General features: G+C 40.1%; 1 protein-coding gene across 3 annotated transcripts in view; it reads right to left on the bottom strand.

Moving 5' to 3' along the window:
• LOC138745470 (tetraspanin-3-like) overlaps positions 1–23116 on the bottom strand; it is a 437564-nt gene that overhangs the window by 140999 nt on the left and 273449 nt on the right. For all 3 annotated transcript variants that reach the window (XM_069902530.1, XM_069902529.1, XM_069902532.1), the window contains exons 23-26: positions 22849–22930; positions 21693–21845; positions 21305–21412; positions 3112–3248 (exon numbers count right to left, since the gene is read on the bottom strand). In XM_069902530.1, coding sequence (XP_069758631.1) covers positions 3112–3248; positions 21305–21412; positions 21693–21845; positions 22849–22930 — 480 coding nt within the window. The remainder of the gene's footprint in view (positions 1–3111; positions 3249–21304; positions 21413–21692; positions 21846–22848; positions 22931–23116) is intronic.

Here is a 23116-nt window from a genome sequence, read left to right as displayed (position 1 = left end):
CACCTTGAGAACTTCTGGCCTGTATGCATCAAAGTGAAGGTCCTTGGAAAATTAACTTTAAAGAAAATTTGTTCTAATGAACTGATACACAAATGCCAAGACTTCTGGCAGGCAATTCGTCATTTGATTTTGAGAGCTTAGAAGCAGTTGAGTTTCAGCTTGTGGAAATCTTCCAATAGCATCAAGATCTTGGCACATTGGCGTGACGGTCAAGATAGCACACTAACGCTTCTACTTTATTTGAAAAACAAGGAAGTTTAGCATGCCCCCCTTGCCCCGCAACGATTTTGAGAGCCACACCATTGAAATTATACTTGCTGGACGTATCCCAGCGTGACATGGGAGCTGGTCTGCTCAAGATTGGGAGACACTTCAGAAGGTAGTGAGCACAGCTCAGAACAAAACACAAACTCCCCTCCCCTCCTTGGACTGCATCTCTCACTGCTTGTGAAAGGCAGCCAATGTGCTAAAAGAGCCATCATACTCTCTTCTCCCACCTCCTTCAAGTTGAGGATCTGCTTCTGTCAGTCCAAGGGTAAAAGCAGCTTCCTCCCTGCAGGGGTGTCATTGCCTGATCTTCCGATTCATTATACTCCTAATAATCCCATGCTTCATAAATTGTTCTCTTGACACAGCTGTATGAATGCTACCGATAACCTGTTGGTCTGTTCACAAAAGAACCCTCTCACCGCACTAGGTTTTTGCAATAAGTAAACTAAACAAAACCAGCTTGAACCCGTACATTGCTCATTTAATTAGATCATACTACAGAGTTACCCCCTCCATAAATCTTCGTCCGCGAAGCCAAGCCAAAGAAAGAAGACTACAGACAGTACTGCAAGAGACATCCCCATCACTCATCACATCAGGGAATATCCCATAGTGAATTGCAAAGTGATAGGCAATCAAATGTCCTCAGATTGTTAGGGTAATACTTTAGATTGAGGAATGAAGACCAGTAATTTAAAAATCCAGAAATATCTCTAGCAATGCCTCTTTATTTTTTAATTTATTTAATAATTTTGGGGAGATGGAACTGACCTCATTCAGAGGTCTCAAGCAACGCACAAGCTAGACTAAATATTTCTTGAATTACTGAATCAGGTGGAATGTTTCTGGGACTAGCCTTTTATATTATTGCTGACTTCACCTCAGAGATTTGGTTAAGGGCATGAGTGAAGCAAAATCTGAAAAGTTAATAAAACGGACCCTTCTCTCCAAAATTGAAGACGATCTTGCAGCCATCTGTTTGTTGAAATTAGACGGTTGGCAAGGACATCAGGAAAAATCCCTACCAGTCTGTGATCATTATACTTGATCTTTGAGTAGAATGATGCAAGCACAAGCTAATCCACCGGATTCCAACTCTGTTCACTGCTCAATCCTGCAGTTACATTGTAGTTCTGAATACATGCTCAATCCCAAACCCACCTTCTTCAGATTTCAATCGAACACCTTTACCAAAAGTAGACAAACTCTCACAATGTATTTGAAAACTTTCATTTCTGCTAAGACTTGCAATTAAAATGGTGAGAAGTATAACCAATTCCATTTTAGATTCCCTGATTAAGCTTCAAGAATTCCTAGGTCAGGGGGAAGTACACTTAGTTGCAAGAAATGTTTCTTCACTTCAATGAGGACTTCCATTCTCAGAAAGGTTTTTGTCATAAAATACAATGTGCTTGTCAAACTTTTTTTTAGGTCCTGTGCCACTAGCGGGTTTAACAATAGTGTCAGTTGGAGTACTCGAGATGGCAGAGGTCGACAGCATCGAGTCCACGCTGCTGAAGATCCAGCTGCGCTGGGTGGGTCACGCCTCCAGAATGGAGGACCATCGCCTTCCCAAGATCGCGTTCTAGGGCGAGCTCTCCACTGGCCACCGTGACAGAGGTGCACCAAAATGGCCCATGAGTCTGTACCGCCCAATTTATACCCAATTAACCTACACCCTCAGTAGGTTCTGAACGGTTGGAGAAAACCAGAGCTCCTGGGGAAAACGTCCAAAATCCTTACAGAGAGCGCGGAATTCGAACCCCAGTCCAAGTCACTGCAAAGGCATTGCGCTAACCGCAACGCCAACCACGCCATCCCATCTGGAACAAAACCAAAGTAAGCGAGAGAGAGAGAAAAAAAATCAAAAATTTAAACCAATTCCTTCACTTCCGAACAATTGTGAAGGAAGCAGATGCCCGTCCTGGGATTCAGCCAACTGCCTACATTCTCTCAAAACTTGACAGAAGCAAGGAGGCAAACAGAATGCTGTGACATTGTAAAGGAAATTAACTTAATTGCACACATCAAACAGGAGTGAAGCTCAGAAAGCAGAGTTTTATTTACCAATACTTAAACACAAGAGTGAACAAGACAACACAAAAATAGACTGACGGCTTTTAAGCGTGGTGTATGTTGCTATTCACTTTGAAATTCATTTACTACTTCAAGTTGAGGATCTGCTTCTGTCAGTCCAAGGGTAACATAATACAAAGTAATTTGCTCCTGTAACGTTTCAAACCAAAATAACTAGGGCAGGTGACATTCTATCTCCTACACAACTAATGATAAAATAATGCTCCGTACACTACTCTGATCGGCAAATATCACTTTCCAGGCTTATGATAAACTACAGGTCTGACAATTTGCTTTACATTTCAGGGTATTCCTAACTTTTTCCCCTTGTTGTGACAGGCAAAATTAATTAAACCAGACCTGCGATGTAACACTCCTGCATATTGCCTTCTATTTGTTGATTACTATTGATTTTCTTGGATACTTCATTTAAAAATCAATAGTTGGAAAGAAAAATAGGCTTGGTACACACATATTCAAACATACAAAGGCACCGTGGAAGAAGCTGTAGTTTCAGTCAGGCGCTGGGAACCAATTATGAGAAGAGCTCTTAACAGGTGAAAGCAAGGGCTCGAGATCGATTTTCAGTTTTCTTTTCCAATCACAGAAAGTGGCTATAAATTAGGCTAATCGGTATATATTTTTTTTATATAAGATAACCCCACAAAGCAAACAACTTCAGGCTTCTTAAAACAAAATGAGCCAATAAGCTTTTCTTTGAAAGAAGAAGGAGAACGCTTATATTGTGAAAATGACTAACATTACCTGGAGTTCATGCGAGCTCTAAGTTTCTTGGCCTTCTTCCTGATTTTTTGCTTCTCCTCAGCATCCTTTCTTGCCTCTGGATGCACACAAGTCTCGTTCACAACATCCATAATGTATTTCTTGCAGGACAGATGCTCCTGGTTAAAAAAAAAAAGAAATAATAAATCAATCGGCAAAAAAAAAACTTTTCCTTTCACTCCAACACTGAGTTGCATAATTTCAATATCTGGACAGTCATGACTCAAATCATTTAAAGCAACCCGATGGCCTCGACCACAGCACGAGACCACAGGTTCAAATCTTCTTGACTGAAGAAGTTGCTAGTCTTAATTACGATCAATGGTTTTTACTTTTGTCATACCTCATTTTATTTTCATGTTATTGTCACTAGATAATCATGGATACTGCAGAAAAACTGTATGTTACCAAGGTGTATAATAGGACTGCTACTCTGGGTTCGCATCAGTGGCCACTTGGGTAGCAAAGCAATGGAACCACCTGACAACAATAACCAGGATCTTTTAAAATTTTAATATATGGTTGATGTAATTTCTCATCTAAAACATCAACATGATTTACCTTCAGGATTTCCTTGCATGTTTCTGCAGAAATTCAGTACGCATATGTTGCATCTGGCACTGATTCATTCTGTTTTGGACTCTCACTAAAGAACTACAGACATGTTTCTGCCGGTTACTGCTCCAATTTCTAATACCGTATTGTGTATCAACCTTATTGTACAATATTGGTATTAACAAGACAGGAAAGAAATTTCAAGAACGTCTGCAGATGCCGGGGTCGAGTGCAATACACAAATGTGCTGGATGAACTCAGCAGGTCACACAGCATCCACCGGAAGCAAAGACTAACCAATGTTTAGAGCACAAGCCCTTCATCATGCTATGAGCAAAAATAAACCGGCAGGTGAAGTGCCAGTCGATGAAGTCGACAAAGACGATGCAGTCAAACAATAATCGTGGCTTTTATTAGCAGAAACTCATGGTACAACAATGAAAGACAATGGGTGCCTACACCGTTATACCCAAGGGGAGAGTCCTTAATGGTAGAGATAATGCTCGGCCAATGTCAGTAAGGCAAGGCTAGGCAAGAGGGAGACTGACAGCTCAGTCGAGATTCACCACAGCAGGTTCCTGAATAACTTAATGTAAACTTCTCTCACTCAGTGGGTAAAATGAAAATATCCTGGTCGTCGATGGCCTCTTGTACATTTCAGTGAGCACCTTTGCTCTGTCTGCTGCAACAGGAAGGACCCCACAGCAGCCAACCGTTTTAATTCCACACACCATTTAATGTTATCTAATTGCCTCCGCCAACCATCGACTGCTTCTTGATAATCTTACACTGAATGATACAATAGTTAATTCCTGCACAGTTGCAATATTAATCAAAGATAAAGAATCAGAATAGACATTAATTATCAATTCATTTCACTGGTCTTACACAGCACAAAGCTATGCAAAATAATTGAAGCCTGAGATGTCAAATCTGAGGTGTTACCGTCAATGTGTATTCACAAAGTAATTTAATCAAAGCAACTTCCTGTGGGTGACAGAAAGTTAAATGTTCTCATTTAAAATAAACAACTTCCTGAAGTTTTCATTTCCTTCTTAACGTACAACAGGGAATTGTTAGGTTTTGTGCAATATTCAATAGCCATCAACTCAGCTGTTCAAAAATATCCACCACAGTTACTCATCCAGCCTAAATAATGATCAGCTCTACAAAATATTAAATTGTGATCCACTTGAGTGAAATAACCATTTTCGTCATGAGACTACCTTTCATTAAAATCATTCCTTTCCGACAAAATTTAATCTCAACAGGTGAAGACACCCATCAATAATGATCAATTTGCATCGTATTACCTTTTCTCATGGCATGAATTGTTCCAGCTCTGTTCACTATATTTCTACATGATACAATTGTGAAAGGCAACTTGGATAAGGGAAAAAATACATGACACCATTTTCTGCTGCTTTTCCAATAACGTTTTTGTGTCCATTCCATGTGTACATTTAGACTTGGAGATGAATCCTTCTGTTCATCTACTAGATAGGGGTGGTATTCCACCACCAGCCAGAATACAAACATTTGTCATTTCCCTGGAACCCATGGGTGCGGGTATAATTGCCACAACTGCTGATTTTGCAAGAAAATACAGCAAAGTCAAAAAAAAATTGCATTGCATAAATTCACAGTGTTTTAATAGTTTCTCTTACCCTCAGACAAAAGGTCACAATTTTTTATAGACTCCAAATAATTAGAACATTGAAATTTGCCAAATAAATTGGCAGACATTAAATGGAGAGGCAATATTTTTTGTTCAACTTGCTGCATTTACGAGTTTTGTTTGATAGGATACCTCAAAATGTAAAATGGATTCTGAGAAAGCCTGCAGCAGAATGATTTAATGCAGATTTGATGGAGGAATCCAGATAATGCAGATACATTATTTTAATATACGTTTGTCTTACTGCCAGCACTTAGCATTGAGAAAATAAACCTGCAGAAAAATAATGTGGTATGATACATGCATTGAACACGATGCACGACTAATTCACGTCAAAGAACATCCAACCACAACTGTGATATGCATTTTCAATACTATTTCATACTTCAGCATTCTCCTCTTCTGATTTATGATTAGATATGGCTACATCCTTGCTTCCAGCGCCCAGACAACTCAGTATTTAGGTAGTGAATGTCATTAGACTATTCTTGCAGATGTCAACAACAGACATGCACAAGCAAATATGATAATTGCAGATTGGAGAAACCCGGTTTGACTTCTCCACAGTATCCTCGGAATACTGAGAGGTGGTTGAAGTTTCTCCAGTGATGCACCTTAACCCAAAAAAAACACCGGGATTCAAAGATTATTTTGGCTTTCTGGCTCAGTTTCAGATCAGATGCAACATTAATCTCCAAAGCCACGAGGGAAATTTTAAACATTTCAATTAATGTGTGAGGAGGGCTTCACAATTCATGGACAAAGGTGTTGTTTAAAAAAGTAAAAGATATTTCAAAATTGTGCTTATTGGTTCACTACCATCAATTTGTACACCCATTTAAATTCTACATAATCCATACAAAAACCATTGTTAATCTACAAAAAATTTCTATATAAGCAAGATCTATGCAAAGTTGCAGTATAGCTCAGGGTGAATGTTCAAGTTTAAGTATTCAATTTTACAGAAAGACTTACTTGCCACATTTCAAATCCCATAAAATTAAGGAAAAAAAAAATTCACGTGAATACAACAGTCAACGTGGTTTGTGATTGCCAGGCCTAGCACTTGATGTGCAAGTGACTTTCTGCGAATGCGGGGACTAGCGTTGGATATGCAGGCGATTTTCGGTGAAAGATGGGACGAGTGAGCTACATTCCCATCGTAGAATTGCTGCAGTTCAAATCAGATCAACGCCACAGTTAATTGTGAAGTTACTGAATGGAACAAGGAGAAGGACCATAGGAATAAAAAAAATTCCACCATGTAAGCATTATAGAGTAGTGGTTTGATCGATGTCCAGGTTTCCACAGACCATTGACATACAATTTTGATGCAAACTCTATGATATATTTGAAATGTGTTACATACTCTTAGAGATACACATCTCTTGGTGCCTGCCACATTGACCGCCGCCAGTGGGCTGATCTCACCTTCAACCGTGCATCTTGGCGCCTCACAGTTCGGCGGGCAGCAACCTCCTTTGAAGAAGACCGCAGAGCCTACCTCACTGACAAAAGACAAAGGAGGAAAAACCCAACCCCAACCCACCAATTTTCCCTTGCAACCGCTGCAACCGTGCCTGCCTGTCCCGCATCGGACTTGTCAGTCACCAACGAGCCTGCAGCAGACGTGGACATACCCCTCCACGAATCTTCGTCCGCGAAGCCAAGCCAAAGAAAAGACATCTCTTATTATTGTGTCCAACAGAATGTTACAGCACTGTACATTAACATTTTAGAACCCAAGCAATATCATTTTTAAACTGTCAAAGGAAGACACCCATAATATTTTTGTTTCTATTGTAAAGGCCACAGAATGGAAGACAGTTGAACTATTAAAAATGTTCTTCATTCATTTTCCCAGCTTCCCCAATTCAACATCAGAGATCAATCTTTCAGCAAGTATGTCCTCCCTCTGGAATTCTTTTCCAAAACCACTTCGCTTTTTCACTGTTCCCTTCAACTTCTAAAGTCTCTTGATTAAGTATTTTTTTTAAAACCATGACTTTTGGTATTTTCCTCCCCTCCACCCCTCATCACAGTGGGTGTCCTTCCTGCTTTGTCCAAGGCTTTGTCTAAAGGGCACTCTGTAGGCACCTGTTAAACCTCCATTTCTGTTACTGATCTCAATAATGTACTAATAAAGCGTCCTTGTATGGAATGTACTCAAACCTCAATATTTATTGTTAATCGTGTTCTACTTATCATGCAAATTAATACTTTCAGAAAATCAATGTACTAAGCAAAAATATTCTCCGTAAGTGTGAGTAGTCAAGCAACAAATAGGTCAAAGTAAAAAATAAGAACTGTATACATATTGTACAATGCATCAATATTCTTATTTGCTGCAACTCAACAGGTACTTCAGAGAAAAGTTAAACTACAATTGTGCAGACAGCCCTCCTTTGACAAGAAGAGTGAACCTGTGAGAAACTTCTGGAGCCTAGAAGTATTGGTCTTCAGGCTTCAAAGCATTTTGTGACCAGAGTCCTCCATGATGTTGAGCACCTTTTTTTGAGGGAGCGCCTTTCATGGATGGCTTCGATGTGTGGGAGGTAAGAGCCTGTGAAGGACCTTGCTTGCCCAACAAAAATGTGCATGGTTATTTATAGGTGGTTTGACTGTTGCTCAATTTGCATCCTGCAACTACTCGATTCTATCGCTCTAGGTTATAAAGTTTTGGGTCCACAGACACCCGCGCTATAAGTGATTCTGCGGATTAACGAATCAGGTGTCAGTGTATCAGGAGCTCATTTCTGGCTGCATCGAGACCAAAGTGTATGGAACTATATAACTTGTTTCGCAACAGCCAGTGTCCAATCTTGGATATATAGAGCAAACACAACAGTTGAACACTTACATCATCTTCCCTAATATTTTTTTTAAAAAGCAAATAATCCAGTGGTACTGGATTACAGTGGGTAATCTGTTTATTACTTTATTACATTTCTGTTTCTCACAATGCTCATCTCAGAGCAGCATACTTTACTCAGGCACTCCTGTGACATCCCTGATTTAGAGTACATTAAAATTAAGATAATCCAACTGCTCAGAGATCCTGATAATCTGGCTTGCTTCTGCGCTGAGGGTCGAGTGTATGGCCAGAGGAAGGGTTGGAGTCAGGAACACCAGGGATCAAGAATGTGGATTGGTTTGTGGTCTGAGCTGGGGTATAAAGTGCTTGCACATTTCCATTTCCCTTTAAAACTCAGAGGATTCACTGCCTGTTAAAGAAGCTGATGCTGGTTTTATTTATAAATCCTACAACTGCAGGGTCTGGACCCAAAATGGCAGTCATGAGGAATTGCAGAATCTGGGGAAGCAGAGGACAGGAACAGGGCACCAAAAAAACAGGGAGAATGCCCCTGTTTGAGAAGAAGCAGAGGTGATGACCCACAGGACAGCATCTATGACAGCATACCAGTGAGAAGCTCTGCGGCTGAGGAACACACAAGCGGCGGTCTGTTGTCGACTCGAGGAGAGGAACCCACGCAGGCTGCTGGAGACTGCAGTCTACAGGCGGCAGATTGGCTTGAGAATGGGTGAAGGGCTACCGGGTATTGGAACCAGGATGCGAGAGGGTGCTGAAGGTTTCCTAATCACGTCAGAGGTTCAGTTCTGGAGCTCGGATGGCTGATGGTTTGAACTTCAAGCAAAGTCCTCAGGATGCCAGATGATCAGAATTTTATAATTGATTTAATAATGAATAATGGGAGTGCCTGATGGCGGAGGTAAAACTACACTGGAATACCAGCAATTGAAAGAGAAGACTTTCAATGCAGGAATTGGGATTAATTAGAAAACAACAATGGGCAAGATCCCAGGTTTACAAAATTATGATAAAGGCAGGATCCTCCTAAATTTTCTTTTTAAGAATTGCTCTAGGAGTTGATCTTAATAATTGGGAAATTCAACGTACATTGCATTTATCTAAACCTAATGCTGACATTCCATCTAAACGCTCCATGGACCACACCACCCAAATGAGTTCTACCTGCCACAGTATTAGACTTGTGTAAATGAAATAAAGCTACCCTGTCCACCTGCAGCTGTGAAACGGATTCAAGTATTCATCACAGATATAATCTATTCACACTTGACAATCCTGTCTAAAGGGATAACTGAACAAAACAAACGTAATCCCAGTCTCTGAAACCGACACCCATCAGTAACAGACCTTCAGATATAAAATGACAAGTCAGCCAGCTGCCCACTGCTACTGAATGACAATTACAAGCAGTCCGTCAAATGAGGATGGGTGTGGAGAGGAATGAGGGCAGAAGCCAGCATCCCTGATGCCTGCTCAGATATGCATTTTCTCATTATAACCTGCCCTTTTCTGCATGATTCACACACCACTAGAAGTCAACAAGCATATTCATTTGTCATTCAACAGTTTCCAGTGCAGATGGGACCTGTCAATATTGAAAAGGGAAAGAGTAAGGGGTGGGGTGGGGGTGGGGTGGAAGGGAAAGGAAAAAAATCCCCAAACTGTCTCCCTTAGCACCGCATAGTTACAGGCATTTCTCAGCATTCTCACCTTTCATGATGTGAGGCTACAGAAAATTCATCCTTAAGAATTCATTAGGAAAACAGTGAAGTAAATGACACCTCAATTCAGACACTAGTGTCAAATCTCAAAGGTTTAGATCAAAGTGCTGGATTATCACATTAAACAGATTAAATACCATTAAGTCTAGCAGCTTTGACTTTTCAAACTAATGGAGAATATTTTCATTCAACTCTTTCACTCAACAGCAGGTTAATAAAAACCGACTGGCTTTTGACATTTTAAATGGACACAGAAAACAGACAAATTAATGCGTCAATTTGCTATCATTTGCTTTAGCCCAATATCACTCAACGTAGCCGTTGGTACGAGAAGTCAAAACCTGTTCAGTTTACTTGCCTAATGAAACATGTATCTAGGCTTCTACAACTTCACATTCAACTATCTCAGTCCTCTCTTCCCCTGCCTGTAAAAGCCCAAGTTCACACAAAATTCAGCTGCCCGTATCGTGACCAACCTCAAGTCCTATGTGTTCTTGATCCCTACTCTTGGGAACCCACCTCCCCATCAACAATAAAAATGGAATCTCAATGCCAGAACAGAACTGGACACCAAGCATCTCCCTTCCTGCACCAAAATAGAGACATCCTGGCTTTCTTTCATACTTTTGTCACCTTACTTTCACACCTTCCCACCCAATGAGAAGGCTGAGATCAGAAACTCAGATTCCAGAAGAGTGCTTGTCTATTTAGGTTATACTAATCTCTCATGAATACTTCGCTTCATTTGCAACTCTTTCTAAAAAGCTTATGTATTCATATTTCATGTAATGAATATGGAACTTCAGATGAAGTTCTTAGCATAAGTAATTCTATATTTTTGGATATCTGAATGAAAGAAGGCTACAGACATATCTGACCTCTCTCACAACCAGTATTCTGCTTGAAATAATGGGATCCATTTCAAATTAAGTCAACGTCTTTTATACTTAAATAAAGAGATTGAGTATCATTCTTTGAAAATCAATTATGTACTTTTTAAAAGTTTGCTAAAATTCACCTCAATGTAAAATAACAGTGCAAATACAGTTTCTGGTCAGCAATTAATTCAACAGAAGGAAACATTGCAAACCTCATCCACAAGAGTATTAAAAGAACAGTTTACACAAATCAAATGACATTAGTTCACATCATGAGCTCTCTCAGAGCTGTTTTCCAAGTGGTTTTGGGGTTGAGACAGCTAAAAGCAAGGCAGCCTGTGATGACGTTTGGGAGTGCAGATATGAAGAAGTGCAAGTTTGTCGGCAGTAACAGAGAAGCAAAAGGGGCAGTGAAAGCTACTTATGTTTAATGTAACAAATACATTAATATGAAACAGAAAAGGCAAAAGTGGAAGATTTGTACTTTCAGGATGTACTCATTTGAAAATGAAGCTTTCCTCAGGGAAAAAAAATTGGTAAAAATTATGCAACTGACTGAAACTTTGCTGGATAGAAACAACAGCTTGAATATTACATCACACAATCATAAATGTTGTCTATTTTAAACAAAGATGAACCTTTATCTTTTCAAACAGTAGATGAACTATGCATGTCATTTTTATGCCTTGAAACAGAATTTATTTTTATTTGAGAAATTGGAAGATCTCCATCTGCATTTTTTTTCCAATACGACTATAAAAATTGGGATTGAAGATTAAAGCTGATGGAGAGTTTGAATATCGTTTTTAAAAGGAAGGGAAATATCCACCTGCCGATTGTATATAGAATGTAACATACATGAAATCCTTTAAAGGAATGCTCTCCACAGTACACCTGGAGAAGTTTTCAAGAGTCTACGGTGACCTACCGAATCTCCTTAAACATCTCACAAGGTACTGCCGAGCCTTCTTCATGACTGCAACGACATGGAGCTCTTGCGGCTATGTCCCTCGTTCTGGTCTCCTGTGCCAAAGTAAACAGCTTAACTACCTCTATTTTATCTATTGCCTTTCATAATTTTATATGTTTCTAGAAGAGTGTCTCTCATTCTTCTAAATTCCAGTGAGTAGAGTTCCAGATGTCACAATCTCTCCTCATAGGCCAACACCTTTATCCCTGGGGGGGGGAATTGCATCTCTGACACGGTGACAATTACTTAGTACTCCTTGGCAGCATCTTCTCAGGTTATTTGCACAAGTTCTGATGCAGAAGCTGAACCCAGAAAGATTCAGATTGGTAAGTTATCAGCAAGTTAAAGAGGAACACCGTCATTTGTGCTTGAAGATGAGTTTATTTGGGCATCCTATACTTGGTTCATATTTCCAGCCACAGTTGAGCTATGTTGTGGCTTAGCCATATTTGCAAGTTTTCCTGGATAACCCATTTCCATAAAAAATGTTTAAGACATGATCATGCACATCTAACCTGTCTTGTTCACCATTCTGTAGAAAATAACCATTGAAGGTCATTGTGTGATTTTCTGTGGTGCGGACAATCAACTGGATTCAATTTCCTTTCACCTCCATTTTAATCCACCTCCTCAGTAATTATCTGCTCGACAACGATTGAAAACTCGATCCCAGTCTCTTCTACCAACCACGATGGCCAAAACGACATAACTTTCAAATACCCCAAGTTCAAAGGTTCCACATATTTTTGTCCCCAAGTTGATTTGGAATTCCTCACAAGATAGTGTCAACAGATGCACCACCTCAAGGTCTTCACAATACTATAAAAGTCCTTCAGTATATTAATCCAGAAAATGTGACATTAAAGGCTTTTTCAAGAAATTGAAAAAAGAACAAAAGTTTGACTAAAGTATAAATTCAGTAGATTATGCAGCTTCAATAAGAGGTGAAGGTAATATAACCAGCATTTCAGGCCTGAGCCCTTCAAGGTATGAACAAAATGCAGACAGGCACCTGAATAAAAAGGCTGCAGGAGAAGGGTAGAAGGGGCAGGAGCACAGGCCAACAGGCAAAGGATGATAATAACTAGATGTGGATAGGAGGTTAGGAGAGGAAAGGTGAGAATTGATCAGGGGAGGGAGTGGCTCTGTGAATTCAGAGTTGGACGAAAGGCAAAGAGGGAGAGAGAGCTAGAGAAAAGGAGACACAGGGAAAGGGGAGAGAAGATGGGGTGGGGATAACAGAAACCAGAGAGATCTGGTTGGAGGGTGCCTAGATAGAATACAAGGTGCTGTTCCTCCAATTTGTGAGTGGTCCGTCTGTCAGTGCATGAGACGTGTCGGCATGAGAATGGGGATCGGAACTGAAATAGATTATTATTGGGCGATACCCGCTTCTGTAGCTGACAGAGCATAGGTGCTCAACGAAGAAATCTCCCAGTCTGCATCCAGTCTCTTTGATGTACCGGAGACCATAATGGGAGCACTGAATGCAGTAGATGACCCCTGCAGATTCACGTGGTATTGCTTCACTTGGAAGGACTATTTGGAGCCCCAAATGGTGGCAAGGGAGGAGGTGTGGGCTCAAGTGGAGCATTTGTTTGGCTATTTTCTCTCTTTTTTTAAAAAAAACTAATACACAAGTTAGATAATGTAACAAAATGCCAGAGGTTGTGGAGAAATATGTCTTGAGCATCAAAAGCACAAATTAAATATGAAAACACAATCTTACATGAAGAGTTTTTGGATCTAAGCTGTATATAGATATTTATTGTCCACACCCCTGTCTATCCAACCAAATTTATATTTCAAGACTTGATATATCAAGTATTTTAAGATTTCACAACACTGTTTTAATCTTTAAAATGTGCTTTTAAAATGTGTAATATATATGGTACTTCTTCTTTCTTCTTCTTTGGCTTGGCTTCGCGGACGAAGATTTATGGAGGGGGTAAAAAGTCCACGTCAGCTGCAGGCTCGTTTGTGGCTGACAAGTCCGATGCGGGACAGGCAGACACGATTGCAGCGGTTGCAAGGGAAAATTTGTTGGTTGGGGTTGGGTGTTGGGTTTTTCCTCCTTTGCCTTTTGTCAGTGAGGTGGGCTCTGCGGTCTTCTTCAAAGGAGGTTGCTGCCCGCCAAACTGTGAGGCGCCAAGATGCACGGTTTGAGGCGTTATCAGCCCACTGGCGGTGGTCAATGTGGCAGGCACCAAGAGATTTCTTTAGGCAGTCCTTGTACCTTTTCTTTGGTGCACCTCTGTCACGGTGGCCAGTGGAGAGCTCGCCATATAACACGATCTTGGGAAGGCGATGGTCCTCCATTCTGGAGACGTGACCCATCCAGCGCAGCTGGATCTTCAGCAGCGTGGACTCGATGCTGTCGACCTCTGCCATCTCGAGTACTTCGACGTTAGGGGTGTAAGCGCTCCAATGGATGTTGAGGATGGAGCGGAGACAACGCTGGTGGAAGCGTTCTAGGAGCCGTAGGTGGTGCCGGTAGAGGACCCATGATTCGGAGCCGAACAGGAGTGTGGGTATGACAACGGCTCTGTATACGCTTATCTTTGTGAGGTTTTTCACTTGGTTGTTTTTCCAGACTCTTTTGTGTAGTCTTCCAAAGGCGCTATTTGCCTTGGCGAGTCTGTTGTCTATCTCATTGTCGATCCTTGCGTCTGATGAAATGGTGCAGCCGAGATAGGTAAACTGGTTGACCGTTTTGAGTTTTGTGTGCCCGATGGAGATGTGGGGGGGCTGGTAGTCATGGTGGGGAGCTGGCTGATGGAGGACCTCAGTTTTCTTCAGGCTGACTTCCAGGCCAAACATTTTGGCAGTTTCCGCAAAGCAGGACGTCAAGCGCTGAAGAGCTGGTTCTGAATGGGCAACTAAAGCGGCATCATCTGCAAAGAGTAGTTCACGGACAAGTTTCTCTTGTGTCTTGGTGTGAGCTTGCAGGCGCCTCAGATTGAAGAGACTGCCATCCGTGCGGTACCGGATGTAAACAGCGTCTTCATTGTTGGGGTCTTTCATGGCTTGGTTCAGCATCATGCTGAAGAAGATTGAAAAGAGGGTTGGTGCGAGAACACAACCTTGCTTCACGCCATTGTTAATGGAGAAGGGTTCAGAGAGCTCATTGCTGTATCTGACCCGACCTTGTTGGTTTTCGTGCAGTTGGATAATCATGTTGAGGAACTTTGGGGGACATCCGATGCGCTCTAGTATTTGCCAAAGCCCTTTCCTGCTCACGGTGTCGAAGGCTTTGGTGAGGTCAACAAAGGTGATGTAGAGTCCTTTGTTTTGTTCTCTGCACTTTTCTTGGAGCTGTCTGAGGGCAAAGACCATGTCAGTGGTTCCTCTGTTTGCGCGAAAGCCGCACTGTGATTCTGGGAGAATATTCTCGGCGACACTAGGTATTATTCTATTTAGTAGAATCCTAGCGAAGCATTTTGCCTGCAATGGAGAGCAACGTGATTCCCCTGTAGTTTGAGCAGTCTGATTTCTCGCCTTTGTTTTTGTACAGGGTGATGATGGTGGCATCACGAAGATCCTGAGGCAGTTTACCTTGGTCCCAACAAAGCTTGAAAAACTCATGCAGTTTGGCATGCAGAGTTTTGCCGCCAGCCTTCCAGACTTCTGGGGGGATTCCATCCATACCTGCTGCTTTGCCACTTTTCAGTTGTTCGATTGCCTTATATGTCTCATCCAGGGTGGGAACCTCATCCAGCTCTAGCCTTAGGGGCTGTTGAGGGAGCTGGAGCAGGGCGGAATCTTGGACTGAGCGGTTGGCACTGAAAAGAGATTGGAAGTGTTCTGACCATCGGTTGAGGATGGAGATCTTGTCGCTGAGGAGGACTTTGCCGTCTGAGCTGCGCAGCGGGCTTTGGACTTGGGGTGAGGGGCCGTACACAGCCTTTAGAGCCTCGTAGAAACCCCTGAAGTCGCCAATGTCCGCGCTGGTACAATATGGTACAATGCAGTTGCAAATACACAGATTTGAAATATAAATGCTGGCAGTTTGTAACTTTCTAGGAAATTAAAAATATTAAAATATTGTACTTTTAAAAAATGATAACAGTATCAGCTGATACAGTATGTTAAGAAGTATCTTTGTAACCAATCTGGAATATTATATGGTGCTTCATACAAAATAATTAACCTTGAAATTCCTTATGAAGCAATTTCAGATTATATATAAAATGAATATTTTACGAGGAACTGAAAATTATATTCCTCAGTGCAATAAAAATTAATTTAAAATATCTTATGTTCATATTGTACCTTATCATCCCATATATTGAAGCATTACAGACAATGAATTACATATTGCAATGACTTAAGTGAGTAAATGAATATACATCTCTTTTTAATTCATGTGTCGTATTAAATATACACATATAGTCAGCATCACACGGAATATAATTCATTTTATTTAGTCTAAATTGTCTGATCAATTATATTTTATAAGCTAGGAAAGCAAAAGATATCCATTAATTTAGTTAGGTCATTTTTTGTATTCACACAGGAGATATATATGTACATTAATAAGCTGACAAGAAACACTTTCCTTCACCACGGAGATGAACTTTCTAATAACTGAGAGGTTGCCTTCTACCATCTACATTATATGAAACAGCTTTCAAACTTTGGCAAGACTGTTTTGTGCACTGCAGGTTTGTTAATTGACAAAATAAGCAAGAGAAGAGCCTTCCATATGCAAAAAGACAATGATGTCTTGCAGAGAATGTTCGCCAGATTGATTCCAGGGATGAAGATGTTGGCCTATGAGGAGAGATTGTGACATCTGGAACTCTACTCACTGGAATTTAGAAGAATGAGAGACGCTCTTCTAGAAACATATAAAATTATGAAAGGCAATAGATAAAATAGAGGTAGTTAAGCTGTTTACTTTGGTACAGGAGACCAGAACGAGGGACATAGCCGCAAGAGCTCCATGTCGTTGCAGTCATGAAGAAGGCTCGGCAGTACCTTGTGAGATGTTTAAGGAGATTCGGTAGGTCACCGTAGACTCTTGAAAACTTCTCCAGGTGTACTGTGGCGAGCATTCCTTATGATAGACAAACTTTAAAGGATTTCATGTATGTTACATTCTAAATATAGTATTACGTGACAATAATGGAACGTTTACCTTTATCTTTGGTCTGATGTGGAGGTGCCAATGGTCAGGACAAGAAAAAAACTCCAGAGGGTTGTTAACTTAGCCTGCAACATCACAGGCACCAGACTTCACTCCATCGAGGACCTCCACAAGAGGAGGCGCCTCTATCCTCAAGGACCCCCCCCCACACACCCAGGCCATGTCCTCTTTACTCTGCAACCATCAGCAAAAGATGCAAGAGCCCAAAGAGGAGGACTCAGCAGCACAAGGACAGCTTCTTCCCTGCTGCCACCAGATTCCTGAGTGATCACTGAACCCAAGACATAACTTTTATTTATTTTTGTCAAGGGGTTGATATGAATGTTCGCTGCCACAAAACAACAAATTTCGCGACTTCTTCATGACAATAAATCTGACTCTGCAGATTCATGGTGGTAAATTTAGGACAGAGATCAGGAAGAACTGCTTTTCTCAGAGGGTGGTGAATCAGTGGGATTCACTGCCCATACCTCAGTAAACATATTTAAGACAAGGTTGGGTAGATTTCTACATAGAGAGGGAATTAAGGGATATGGGGAAAAGGCAGGGAGGTGGAGATGAGCCCATCATCGGATCAGCCATGAACGCATTGAATGGCGGAGCAGGCTCGACGGGCCGGATGATCTATGATCTATAAATCTAAACTTTTTTTTAAAATCTAAACTTGTTGATAGCGCTTGAACCTTCCAATGAATGGTTGAAACCAGTGATCCATATCCACATTGTCACTGTCCGCTTCGGACATGAGCTAAAATATCTTACTTCTTGTAATCAATGTTGACAATTTTAAGGATACCTTGGAAGAAATTTTCCATAAATGGCCCTAAACACTGGTTATATTATCTTTGCCTCCTTATGATCCCTCTGGGACCCGCTAAGTTTCTCCAGCAATTTCGTGTATTTACCACAATCACAGATTCTGCAGACTTTCTTGCTTCACAGACATTTTCCACGTTTTATTATATCATTCTTTTTTTTTAAAAATTTTTTATTTTTCACACTATAAACCACATTGATCAAGATAAATACATTTTTCTTTTCAAATATATACAGTTTCGTTTCCCCCCCCCCCCTTCCCATCCCACCCTCCCTACCTCCCCTCCCATTCATTTAAAGTTCAGAATCTAAGATACATTAGACCCGTCAAACAATGTTGTCACTCAATAAAAATAAACAAGAAATTCCACTGAGTCAATTCTTTTCATTCTCTTCTCCTTCTGTCATTTTAGGTGGTAGATGTCCCCGGTAGGTTTTCTCTATTATGTTTCATGTATGGCTCCCATATTTGTTCAAATATTGTAATATTATTTCTTAAATTATATGTTATTTTTTCTAATGCAATACATTTATTCATTTCTATATACCATTGTTGTATCCTCAAGTTATCTTCTAATTTCCAGGCTGACATAATACATTTTTTTTGCTACAGCTAGGGCTATCAGAACAAATCTTTTTTGTGCTCCATCCAAATCGAGTCCAAATTCTTTGTTTTTTATGTTACTTAGGAGGAAGATCTCTGGGTTTTTTGGTATATTGCTTTCTGTGATTTTATTTAATATCTGGTTTAGATCTTCCCAAAATTTTTCCACTTTCTCACATGTCCAGATTGCATGAATTGTTGTTCCCGTTTCCTTTTTACAGCGAAAACATCTGTCAGATACTGTTGGGTCCCATTTATTTAACTTTTGAGGTGTAATGTATAGCCTGTGTATCCAGTTATATTGTATCATACGTAACCTCGTGTTTATTGTATTTCTCATCGTTCCAGAGCATAACTTCTCCCATGTTTCCTTCTTTATCTTTATATTTAAATCTTGTTCCCACTTTTGTTTAGTTTTACCATTTGTTTCTTCATTCTCCTTTTCTTGCAGTTTAATATACATATTTGTTATAAATTTTTTGATTATCATTGTGTCTGTAATCACATATTCAAAATTACTTCCCTCTGGTAAACTCAGACTGCTTCCCTATTATATCATTCTTAAAATGATTTAATTCAAGGATCACACACATGCTGGCAGTTTTAGTAAAAAAAAAGAGGAACAAAGCTCACCATCAGCAATTGCAACAAAGTTCAAAGCAAAATGGAAAAAGATGAGATTGAAATACTGAATATGTTACATCATATTACATTACCGATAACCCCGAATCAAAGCAATATTTCCTGAGACTGGCAATTTAAGGTATTTGAATGATTTGGGAGAATAATCCTCAGTAAGTCCATTATACTTTATTACGGTACTGAAGGAAATATTTTATAAAATGCTTTGAACAGCTGATTTCTGGATACATTTGTGCAAGTTTCACAGCTATCAGCTTCGAGAAGTGTGAAATTTGACAACCTAAATCTGTAAAATTAATGGAAGTTATACAAATACCATGAAGGAATAAAAATAACATACTTAGAATGTACATTCTATGTAACACGACACCCACACTGTTCCTCACTATCCAACCCATGGTCAAGGACCTCAAGGTTTGTCTCCACCCCCACCCCAAAATAATGTCTGAAATCCACAGAATCAGAAAAGATTGACCAATTTCTATCTACTACAAACCAAATTTTCAAAGACTGCTGGGTTAGATCAAAAACATTGCATCCTAGCCAGCACCACCGCCGAATACTGAATATGCCTGATCAAATAAATCGCTGATGTGAGCTGCTACTAATTGGATTCATTAAGAGTTTTCTAAGGTTGATGAAATTAAGTTGTTTCTTTTGGGACTAAGAACGTCAATGGACACTGTTTAAAAAAAGTCAAGAATTTATCAAGAAATTTATCAAGATAATTTGTCAAGAATCCAAGTTACTCAATTAAACCAGTAGACTGTTCTTTAATATCCTTGACATTTTTTTTGAAACATGGGCCTTGAGCAGAGCCGGTCGTCGTTAGTGACATATCAGTGGCAAAAAAAAATCAACGCTCATAGGTGTGTGTTGGAACGGAGAGCAGGAAGAAGGGTGGTTAATTTGCAGAGGAGGAGAGAAAGGAGTGTCATGGTCACCAGCAGGGTTTATAGCGAATAAAAAGGGCAGGGATGTGGCTGGGAAGAAGGTTGATAAAGACTTAAATAAAAGTGTTGACACAGGTATTTGGAAGACCATTGTATCTTTTTTTTTATTGTTTGTGCAATGTTTATTCAGGAGCTCCTACAATTCGACATTCTGTTGGAAACAAGTTTTAAAAATGCCACTTTGTGGTAAATCTATTTTCTCCTGTAGTCATCATACTGTACCATTCAAACATAATAGCACAAAAATCCTGTTTATGCCATCTCTTCCACAATCAGGTCTTGGCTGGTCAGCTGCTTTGGAATTTGCCAATGTTTACAAAAATTACAAGGGAAAAGCATTTCAAGCTACAATTTTTGCTCCTACTGCTAACTGTTCAGACTAGAAACTCTCTCCCATGTTGTAGAACTTAATTACCCCAGCGGTGGCAGTAAAGGAAAAGTAGTAATCACTCTCTTTAGCAATCTTACCCCCTTTCCATTGGATAGCCACAAAGCAAATAAATATTTGGGAACAAACCTTGGATACACTGCCGTCACAAAAAAGTTCAGTTCATTATGAAGGCACAAAATTATTCCAAAATAAAGAAGTCTCAAGGTTGACAAAGTGTCCTAAAGTTAGCTGAAACGATCAACATATCAATAAGTAAGTAAGCTCTTCTATTCACTTTGAATATCAAGCTCAAATATGAGAGGCATTAAAACATGAAGGGAACCACATATAAAAGCAGTTTTGGAAGGCTTATGCTTTAGAAATGAAGTAGAAGGAACTATCATTACAAATGTTAAAGCAAACAATTTACAGTTCATCTCTGATTATCTGAAATTGGATTCTCCTGAGGATAGCAGAAAGAAATCAGAAATCCTCAATTTATCTGAAAATTTTTCGGACCCAAATTGACCTCATAGGTTGAAAAAAAAATTCACCAAACATGAAATTCGAACGATGATTGTCCTTATTTCTGGTAACTCCCTCCCCTCTCTTGTTCCATTTCTTCTTTCTCTTCCCCTATTGACTTTTCTCTCAAACAGGGTGCCACGGTCTCCCAGCCACAAGCATTCAGAAGAATCCCTTGTCCCAGTATCATCAAGGAGAGTGGCCTTTCGGCAGTAGCAGGATTGAGAGCTGCCGGCAGGGTCAGGGATGTCAAGTTCTCAGCAGGAGGTGCCAGTGATCAGCCAGCATTTTGTTTGGTGAGGATTAAACATTAAAAGCCTTAAAAGCCTTTTATTGTTGTTTGTTGTTTACATATTGTTACAAGTGATTTACTGTTGCTAATGGGGGGACGGGGGAAATTTTTAAAAAATGACCAGTTGTCCAACATAGGCCCAGTCCCAACCATTTTGGATAATCGGAGTTGTACTGTATTTGTAAAACTCACCACTTCCTCATCTGATAACTCTCGCCCCTGGATGCTGCTGTTCTCACGTACAGCTTGCTGATGCTTTCTTCCCTTAATGTGGCTGAAGAGATAGACCTCAGAAGTGATCTTTGGAAGAGAGAGTGAAAAGATTTAAAGCTCACTGACTCTTGAGTTTCCTTCAGTGCGTGACAGGAATTCCTTCTTTGTCAAACTTTGTAGCTCTTGTACACAATTTTGATGTTTCAACTCTATTCTCTTAATCACGACTCAGTTTATATAGGAAACATCAATATTTCTAGGTGGTCAATTTCTGTAAACATTATCAACTGATTAGAGAGAATTCATATCGACAGTTTTTCTTTGCAATTTTTTTTAAATTAGGAGGAGAAAATCTATTTGAACCTACCAACACATTGCAGAGTGAACAGTGTTTTTTCCGTTCATAAGGAATAAGTTTGGGAGCGTAGTCGGTATTAGCGTGCCTCCCACTACTAAGCTCAGCTGCTTTTTCTTTTCGTTGTTCTATCTGCTCCATGTGCCTCCTACTGCTTTCGTCATGCTAGGATCAAAGGCAAAGCGTGATCAGATTTAAACTCCCGTATTTCCTTGGCTGTTATTTGTTTGTCAAATCAGACTCGAGCTTAGTTTTACATTTGGTTGACCGACTATACACATCAATCGGTATGTCACCGCTATCTGTACCAGTACAACTTTGGAAGAATTGTGTAAAATCCATTCTAATTAGTTTGAGTTATATTAGTGCAGAAATGGACCATTTGGCCCTTGTTGACATTTTTGTCCATCAACATTGATCCCATTTACCTACAGTAAACCTGCTTCCTTCCATGCAAGTGTGCCTCATAAATATCGTCGATGTCTCTCGTTCCATCACTTTCTTTGGCAGCAAGTTCCAGAAATCAAGCATTCTGTGTACAAAAAAAAGTTTCCCTCAAATCCTCTTTAAAACTATTTCCTATCACTAAACCACCGACTTCTTATTTTGGAGTTCCTGTGGAAAAAATATATTCTAACCATCTATCTTTTCTATTCCTCAAAATTTTATGGACCACCATCAGGTCACCCCTCTGCCTTCTTTGGCTCAGGGAAAACAAAGCGCGTCAATATAACTTCTTGCCACAACTAATGCCTTCAATCTTGGCCACATCTCGGTGAAACTCCTTTGTACTCTCTCCTGTGCAACCACATGCTTCCTGTCGTGTGGTGACATAATGTCCTAACTTGAGCATGGGGCACCCCCAAACAATGGAGGCGAGTGCGTCATGTGCCATTTTTCACCATTGCTTCTCTCAGGAAGTATGGACAAGTTTGTATCTCTGCGGCACACCACTGGTCACAGACTTCCGATCAGAAAAGCAAACTTCCACCATTGTCACCTGCCTCCGAGCAGCGGTTTAAAAAAAACTCTAATGCAAGTTCAGGACTGAAAAATCAAGTGGATCGAGTCTGTACCCTCAATTACAACAGTACACAACCAGCTACAAACAAAAATGAAACCTTTATCATTAATGAGTGTGACGATCAACTGTTCTATTATGTCATACCTTCAACTGTATTTTTTTCTGTAGCTCTTCCATAGCTTCTTGCTGCGCTGCACTCAGTGCAGCTAATCTCTCCTCTCTTTCCCTGCCAAAAGACCAGTATTAGGAAATGAGCATGGAAGAAAACAGCAGGATGGATTCTTGGATTTTTTTTAAATTTCTAATTTCAATTGTGGGAATATGTGGGAAGGACATCAGACAGAGGAACAAGATTGAAATAAGTGATTGAAAAAAAATGAAAAATGCTGGATTTTAGGATGTTCTCCAAATC

Source organism: Narcine bancroftii, chromosome 11, assembly GCF_036971445.1.
Source record: "Narcine bancroftii isolate sNarBan1 chromosome 11, sNarBan1.hap1, whole genome shotgun sequence".
Classification (NCBI taxonomy): Eukaryota; Metazoa; Chordata; class Chondrichthyes; order Torpediniformes; family Narcinidae; genus Narcine; species Narcine bancroftii.
The sequence above is the reverse complement of the archived record's forward strand: the minus strand, read 5'-3'. Positions and strand labels throughout refer to the sequence as shown.